This window comes from Galeopterus variegatus, unplaced genomic scaffold, assembly GCF_000696425.1.
Source record: "Galeopterus variegatus unplaced genomic scaffold, G_variegatus-3.0.2 Scaffold2796, whole genome shotgun sequence".
Taxonomy (NCBI): Eukaryota; Metazoa; Chordata; class Mammalia; order Dermoptera; family Cynocephalidae; genus Galeopterus; species Galeopterus variegatus.
In genome coordinates this window covers 189,461-198,682 of record NW_007728907.1, presented here as the reverse complement: position 1 = coordinate 198,682, position 9,222 = coordinate 189,461, and the positions used below count along the sequence as shown (strand labels likewise).

At 41.7% G+C, this 9,222-nt stretch overlaps 1 protein-coding gene across 1 annotated transcript in view; it reads right to left on the bottom strand.

The window, feature by feature from the left end:
* Positions 1 to 9,222, bottom strand: part of LOC103598953 (protein furry homolog) — a gene marked incomplete at its 5' end in the record, with an annotated part of 113,293 nt that overhangs the window by 33,756 nt on the left and 70,315 nt on the right. Inside the window, 3 exons of the mRNA XM_008583022.1 lie at positions 1,454 to 1,540; positions 3,733 to 3,915; positions 7,068 to 7,326. Coding sequence (XP_008581244.1) covers positions 1,454 to 1,540; positions 3,733 to 3,915; positions 7,068 to 7,326 — 529 coding nt within the window. The remainder of the gene's footprint in view (positions 1 to 1,453; positions 1,541 to 3,732; positions 3,916 to 7,067; positions 7,327 to 9,222) is intronic.

The window sequence follows — 9,222 nt, the reverse complement described above, 5'->3', positions numbered from 1 at the left end:
GGGAGCGCCGCCACGCTTCCCAAGCGGTGCACTATAGCAGTGCGCCACCGGGCCGGCCCATGCCAATATGCTTTTTAAAAGGAAGAATGTAATTGTGTAGCAGATAAAACTCTCCTAGATCCAGAGTGCAAACAGGGTCAAGACCGGTCTGTAACACTTCCCTTTTGTGTGTCTGTGGACCCATCTTTTTTTTGTTGTTGTTGGTTATAAATATTCATGAGATACAAAGCTGATTGTCACCCCTCATGCCCAAGATGTGAAGGCCAGATCCATACTGGCAACATGCCCATTACCACAAATTGCAATTGTACCCCATGTCCCGCACCCAATTATCCAACCTCCCTCCCCATCCCCTCTACCCCCACTCCACTTTGTATCCCTAGGTATGCTCTCTCCCTCTGCAAGTCCAACGCACCACTGCGGTCTTTCTTTCCTTCCTTCTTTCTCTATTAGCTCCCACTTATGAGTGAGTACATGTGGTTTTTATCCCTTTGTGTTTTGCTTATTTTACTCAACATAAGTTTCTCCAAGCTCATCCATGTTGTTAGAAATGGGAGAATTTTATTCTTTTTTATGGCAGAGTAACATTCTATTGTGTATGTATACCACAGTTTCCTTATCCAATCATCCATTGATGGACATTTAGGTTGGTTCCATGTCTTGGCTATTGTAAACTGAGCTGTGATTAACATGGGAATGCAGGTATCCCTTTGACATGATGATTACCATTCCTCTGGGTGTATACCCAGAAGTGGGATTGCTGGATCGTATGGAAGATCTATCTGTAGTTGTTTGAGAAACCTCCATACTGTTTTCCATAGTGGTTGTACTAATTTACAGTCCCACCAGTGGTGCAGGAGTGTTCCCTTCTCTCCACACCCTCGCCAGCATTTGTTATTCACTGTCTTTTTGGTTATAGCCAGTCTAACTGGGGTGAGGTGATATCTCAACGTGGTTTTAATTTGCATTTCCCTGATGACTAGCGATGTTGAGCATTTTGGACCCATCTCTTGATGTTTTTGAATTTAATAACTGTGAGGGTTAAATAAGATGATAAATGTGACAGTACCTTGTAAAGCACCACACAAACAGAAGTTATGTATTAGGTACAGTATTAACTGTTAGGTACAATATTAAGTACACATTAAGTGTTAAGTATGATGAATAAGGTGAATTAATTTTCTTTAAGAATCGTAAGCAATTATTTTTGAAACTGCAGTTTGCAAAATATTATCTATATTCCTAAGGCTCAAATTTTGTTTGAAATTTATCTCAATGCTTCCTAAGCTAGCATTGGAAAAGCTACTCTTAGGTTCCTAAGTACCTTTGTTTTCGTTTATGAATCTGACATAAATGCCCAAGCTCTTCCACATTTTCCTTGACTCTCTTTTTCAGATAGTGCTACAGCTTATATTTAAGAACTACTAGCAATCAAGATAAAATGTGTACTTACTGAATCTGAAACCGCTACATGGATAAAACTCTCGAGAATGGAAGAACTTAGCTGATCCATGACATCGATCATCGGCCTGTCATCATCCTGTACAGAGGGGAGGCGATTACTCTCCAAGGGAAAATGAATCCTTCCCACCCACCCGCCGCCTTTTCTAGTACATGAAGCAGAAGCGTGAGTGCCAAGACAGCGAAAGGCAGCGAATAAAACTCCCTGTGGTTCTGGGCTTTGTCTTTCAAGTTTCAGTGGAAGATCACTGGAGTTGCAATTTCACATTGTACCGAAGAGACAATCACCTGAATGTCAAAGTCTCATACATGGACACGAGACTCTAAAGGCCAGAACCATTTATCATTCACTAAAGTGTTGGTGTTGTCGTTAATTTTGAAAAATAGAAATCCTACAAGAACATGCTTTGTTGGACAACTAAAATCCTACTTATTTTAAGTCCCCGGTCTGCTAAAATAACAGATAAATTGTTGACTGTGATTGAATTTTAGTCCCAAAGAAACTACACTGGAGGCTGGCTGGTTAGCGCAGTTGGTTAGAGTGTGGTGCTGATAACACCAACATCCAGGGTTCGATCCTTGTACCAGCCAGCTGCTAAAAAGACAAAAACAAAACAACGAAACAACAGTGGAGACTGACCACACACTCTATGATATCCACATAGTGTACAGCTATTTGATAAAAGAAGCAAATTGGAAAGGGCAGAAGAGAGTATCTTACCGAAAATTCTTCTATATGAATTATATATATACACATATATATGAATATGTACACACTTGCCATTCTTTATTATACAGAAACTTGGAAATATAAAATTGTTTACTTAGAAAGTTTATAAGAAAGTCATGGAATGTCGGTATTCATGTAAGAAAGAGAACAGTTTAGAAGAAGTTGTGGCTGGTCAAAGAAAGCAACATACGACAAACATCCTTGACAGTCAGGCTGACTAGCAGTTAAGAACATGGGGCTTTAGAGGCACGTACATCTGGCTTTGAATCCTGGCTTTGTCACTTCCTCACTGTTGATTTTGGGTAAGGCATTTAACTTCCCTAAACCTCAGGCTCAGTATCTGTACATTGGGATAATAACAAAACCAGTTCTTAGATTATTTTGAGGGCTAAATGGGATAGTATGTGTAAAGCACTTAGCACAATGCCTGACACATGCATGGTAATTATTACTGTCATTTCTATCATAATGAGAAGCTTTGTGGAGGTTTACTAAAACATAGCATGTCTTAGAGATCCGTTTGCCAGATGCCGGAAATGTGGCTCTGAAATATATCATTAACAGAAAGGACTATGATGAGCTTAAAAAATTTTATAAAGACAGTGACCCTATTAAGGATTATAAAACTAAGATTAGTGATTTAAAACAAGAAAATGAAAAGTGGCATTTTTCTAAAGAAGCATGTGACATAAAAAGCTGGTCTTTCTTTCTTTCATCAACTTACGCATAGGGTTGGCCACCTGTGCCAGAAAGCCACGAGCACAACACCTGAAGGAGGGCGTGCCGCACTCGACTGAGTGCAGGAGGGCAGCTGGGGTTGGTTGTGCTTAAGAATTGGCTTTCTTCTCCCATCTCAAGAGGATATGCTTCTTGTGATGCCATTTTTCTCATTTTCTTGAGATTAAACAACTTTTACTTAGCCATCCTACTTGGTGCCTGGATCATTTTAAATGGGATGCATTATTGTTTTAAGTTTATTCTTTAATATAAACGTCATACAGGTTGAGTATCCCTAATCTGAAAATCCAAACCTTTTTGAATGCCAACATTATGCTCAAAGGAAATGCTCACTGGAGCATTCAGATTTTTGGATTAGGGCTGCTTAGCCAGTATGTATTCTGAAAGTATTCCAAAACTGAAAAAAATCCACAATTGCAAACCCTTCTGGTCCCAAGCATTTTGGAGAAGGGATGTTCAACCTTATTCAGATATCTTCTTAATTAGATGTGTGCTGAACACTGCGAAGAAAAATGATCGATAACCTAGATTAATCTTAAAATTCCTCACTTCTTAGCAAAGCAGTGTCCCTTAGAGAACCAGGAATGGTCTTTTCTATTGCTCTCAGAATATATGATTTATCTCTATTAGATCAAGAATTCTATCAATATAATTTTTAAAAACCCAACAATGAATCAAAAATTGTGTTGACACCATGTGTGACCAAAAGTACATGAAATAGTAATGCATTATTTATAGTTTTTATTTAAATTTGAAAAGAGTTGAAAGAAAGAAATAGGAAAATTCAGAAGAATGAGCCATACCTCAGGCTGACCCAGGGCAACAAATAAAGCTCGAATTTCCTTGAGTATTAAAACGGACAGTTTGCGTGTGGCCACCTGGAAACTGCAGAGTAAAACCAGAGCAAACCCTTCCACGGCGTGGAGAACGCTGCAGTGAGGGCCTCGTTCTGTTTGAATTCTGTGGCTGGAGCCATTTGGAACTAGCTGTTATGCAATAAGAACAACATTCTATATTCAATAAAGTAGCAATGGAAGAATAAGAAAACACTCTTACACAAGTATGTTGTCCTTCTTTTGGTAGATTTGACCTTGTAATATAAAATAAATCACAGTGGCTTAGAACCAGATATGTTTATGAATTCACCGCTATTCATCCAATATCCTAGATTGCTTTTTGTTTTTCAGATCAATTGTTGCTTTGGAATATCATCGACCAACTGTGACCTCTGATGACAAATAACTTTACAAAGGCTATTAATATGAATAAAAACAAAACTGCTTCTACCCATACCATTTGGGATTACACTATATACATATCTGAAGTGGCCTAATTTGTTTTCACTTAAATTCTCTATAGACATTGGGATACGATTAGACTGTATTTTCAGACATTTACTTTCTGTTTGGACTTGTTCACTTGCTTGTGTGTTAGGTTTTTGCACACTTATGTGATGGTTCTAAAAGTTCCCAAACCACAACCAAGTGAATCTAAAGCAAAAGCAAGCCAGACAACCGGGCAGATTCTACCTTAACTTCCGTTTTCCTCTTACAAGTGTACTTAATCCTTTTGGCATATGTAGAACACAAGGAAGGAGGAAGGACCTGAAAGTCATCTCTGAGGTTAGTTCATCTAGGATCCTCACCATTCCCTATATGCACTGATGCTGCCTTGAGCCTCCACTGCCGTCTGTTACGCTCCCCTCTAGCTGGACCCCTCTCTGTATCTGCTTTTGGCACTGATGCAAGCCACCACTGCCCCCGGCTGTCCTCTGATGACATCTCTCCTCCATAGGTTCTCCAAAGTACTGTCAGGAATGTTTGCAATTCAAGACTGAGGCATGAAAAAGTGAAGAAGCCACAAGACTGTGTTTTCTTCTCTGTGGATATTTGACAAAGTAACCAATATGTTGCTGGCTAGGAGAAAAATAACAACTGGTGGACAGCTAACTTATATATCCAAACCCATATTGACATCCACATCCATAAACATAACCATATCCACATCCATAACCATATTCACATACATATCTATATCCATATCCAAATCTATATCTATATCCATATCCAAATTTACATCTATATCCATATCCATATCTACATCCATATTCATATCCACATCCACATCCAGCTCTAACACCCTGGCCTATAGTTGCTTACTTTTAAATAGATTTATTAGGGGAACCAATCAAGATGGTGGAATAGACGGACCGCAGCATCACTCTCTCCCACAAATCAATCAATTTTCAACTATAAAAATGTAACATCAGCCAGGCTGGGGCCACTGGAGCTCAAGGGAAGAGGAGGAGAGACCTACGGAGTTCATGAAGGTGGGAGAAACCACGATGAGAGAAAGAAAAAGCTGCTCTGAGCATTTCAGGCTGCAGCTGCTTTAAGGCTGGAGCTGCTGAGCACATGGAGCAGGAGCCGGCAGAAGCTGCAGCTGTGCCCTTCAGATGGAGTTTCTAGGAGACAGCAAGAGAGAGAAGAGGGCCATGGCAGTCCCCAGGACAGCAAGACCACTAATAGGGTTCCCGTGGACCCATGCGGGAGCGAGGAGCCAGTACAGCTGCAAAAAGGGAGCGATTCAGAGGCCAGTGAGTCATCGCAAGGGACTGGCGCAGGACCCATCCCATGTGAAGTGTTTGGAACACAGGTGGTGGGGGAGACTTGCCCACCAGGGGAACAGTGGGACACAGCAAGGACAGCCGATCCACCCCCCAATCAGCACAGGACCACTCAGAGGAGAATGCTCAGGAATGCAGAATTGCATGGGGTGCAGTTTGATGAAAAAACTCAGGCCCAGATCAGAGATTCTACAGAACACAGATCCACTGGGTCTCTGGAGAGCCGGAAGTACCTATAAGATCAGCCATTAAACCCTGAGCTACACAAAAAGCCTTCCCTAGAGAAACAGCAGCAAAGCAGCAGTTTGACTCAGCCACACAGCTCAAGTACTGGTTCCCACAGGAAGTGCCCCTGTGTTAGAAGCAAAGCACAAAAAATTAGTTCTAGGCCAGGCACACCACCAGCACCTTGGGGCCTGCCTGAGAACCAGAGGCTTAGATGTGGGGATCGGACCCCACTCCCACTTCCAGGCAAACTGCACCAGTGCCTTGGGGCCAGCCTGGGGACCTGAAGCATGGAGAGGTGGACTGGACCCCCCTCCCACAACCAGGCACACCACGCCAGTGCCTCAGGCCCTGCCAGGGACCTGAGGCATGGAGAAGGGGACTGGACCTCTTTCCCACAAACAGGCACACACCACGCCAGCGCCTTGGGGCCTGCCCATGGACCAGAGGCATAGAGAAGGGGACCAAACACACCCCACAACCAGGCACACTGCCAGTGCCAAGGAGCATACCAAAAACAGCACCTCCATGTGGGTGGCCCACCACAGCCACCACAATAACCATGGCTGCTGCAAAAGTGGCTAGACGCCACAACCACCATGCAGGTGCTCCGCAAACCACTGGAGTGCATTGACCCAAGGAGAGTCACCAGCAGAGACAAAGAAGAGGACGTCTCTTTCCACAAAACCCATTTCAGAGTGACAGAAGAAGCATCTGCTCTATGATAATACTGGGGGACCCGATCACAACTCTCAGCATTGCACAGATCATCTAGGCAACAAATTAACAGAGTAACCATTATTCTTTCGAAGGAGAGAAGAAATCTAGGGCAATTAGAGGGGGGAGGGGGAGGGCATGGGGGAAGGGGAGACGTTGGACAAGGGGCATAAAAAATAATTATGATTTGTAACAATATATATGCTAGTAATATTGATTTGATCAACATATCTCAATGTTCAACCCCCAAAATATGTATAATCAATTTTGATTCAATAAATAAAATAATTTAAAAAAACCAAACAAATAGATTTATTATCATAATTCTCCAAAGAAACCAATTTCTACTCCCTCAATGACCTTTCTAGCATTAACAAATCTAACCTGATGTGGTATATCATGCTCTGAGTTTCTTGGTCACAAATTCATGTTGGTGGAAGAACTAAGGCCACCACTAGAGGAAGTTCCTAGGTGGCTGGAAGTAAGAACCCCATGGGAGCCCTGGGATGCCACTCACTTACATATGTCATACATAAAAGAATATAAACTGGTGGGAAATGTGGAAATCACCTCTGAATTTCTGATCTTGTTGGCTTGTTCATAGACTTTCCCTTGTGTTTGTGTGACCAGCTTCCACTGGGTGAGCAGCTGCAGCAGCAGCTTCAGGGACGAGTCCAGGAGGGTGTGGTGCATGTCATTCACCTCCCGGAGCAGGAAGGTAGTGAAGCCAAATAGCACATCTTCTCTCCAGTCGGAGAAGTCAACAAGTAAACCCTGAAGAGAATTCTGTGCAATATGTCGCAGTTCATCGTCCATGTGGATAGACAGCCTGCGAAGTGAACGAAAGACAGTAACACCATTTACTTCATTAACTTTTCTTTTAGATCTAAGAAGGAACATATACAGGTCTCTGCTTCTACTTATGTCTGAAAATGGGTCTCCCATATTTTGTGCTTAATAAATGACTNGTCTCTGCTTCTACTTATGTCTGAAAATGGGTCTCCCATATTTTGTGCTTAATAAATGACTTAAATGAATACTTTAAAAAAACTTTTAATTTTAGACTTACTGAAGAGTTGTATATAAATATTTTAAATATATTACTGACTACATAATAAATTATTGTCAAGTCATATTTTTAAGAATGAGAAACCTGAGTACTGGAGAAGCTAAATAACTCATCCAGAAGTTCAGGAAAAATGAGCAAATAGAGTCGGGCCAGAGGTCCTCAACTGATTTTGCTCCTCAGGGGATATTTCACAATGTCTAGAGACATCTTTGGCTGCACAACTTGGGTTAGGCTACTGGCATCTCTCTAATGGGCATCTCTCAGCTTGGGATGCTGGTAAACATCCTACAATGTATAGGACAGCTCCCTATGACAAAGAATTATCTGTCCCAAAACATTGATAATGTCAAGGTTGAGAAACTCTGTTAGTCAGCTGAAGAATTTCAGTTTAATCTAAACTTCATCATAATATGAAATCTTGACATTGGTATGGAACATTATAGTTAACAAAATTCTTTGTAAATACTTTGATTCATTTACTTAATAAACAAATACTTTTGAGACCCTCCTAAGATTAAGGCACCATACCCATGGTGTATAGCACTTAGGATATGGGGTTCAGTATGGCTGTGTCTCTTGGGTAGGGTGCCTGCAAGAATGAAGTGTGAACTGGAGAGAGAGCAGAGGCAGCTCATGAAGGGTCCATGGGCCACATAGGAAGGCAATTAAGCAGGGAAGGGGTTAAGAGTGTGTGCTCTGGAATTAGAATGCCTGGATCAGTGTCTTGCCTCTGTCACTTATTAGCTATGTGACCTTGGACTTAATCTCTCTGAGTCTCAGATCCCTCATTTGTAAAACAGGGACACTAATTGCAACTGCATCTCATAAACCTGTCGTGAGGCTCATTGAGAGGATCCACATAAAGTGATTAGCATCACACTGGGCATGCAGTAAACACTCCGTAAATGTTAACTATTGTTATTAGAAGAAAATGAACTTTATCCTGCAAGTTATAGGGGAAGAAAAATGACTCAATTCCCATTTGAGAAAGAGTCAGGCAGGAATAGGGAGGATGCCTTGGAGAAGAAACAAGACCAAGGGTAGAGACCAGGTAGGAGGTCACTGCAACGACTTAGGCAACAGTGGCAAGGGCCTGACCCGAGGCAGAGAAGTAGTCAAGAACAGAGAGGTGGAGGTTAAAGACATTTACAAGACAGAATTCCCAGGACTCAGCAGCCTGGAGCTGTTCAGTGTCAGAGATGAATGTGGCTGAGTCAATGGGGCCTCCACAACAGGGCAGATATTACCCGCAACAAACAAAAAAAGTTGTGACCCAGAGTGGCTAAGGAGTTCGCTCGAATTCACAGGGTTCATAAGGGGAAGAACCAGGATTCCAATCCAGGACTTCTATTCTTTAATCCAAAATTTTCTGCACAAAAAAGTCTGGTACAAGTTGCTCCAGTTATTACTATAGAATAGATAGTATTTCAAAAGCTTGATAAGATAAGCAAACATCTTTCTTATTCTGTAAAGCATAAAGTACACTAATTGGTTTACATTTAACAATATAAACCAGGTGAAAAGCTCTTTAGTTAGCAGATTTACACTGAGCCATGGAATACTTCTCCCGTCTTAAAAGCACATAAAGCCCTCCAAAGAAGCTGGGAAGGACGATCTAAACTAATTCTTATGGGAAGTCTTACACAATTAATTGTA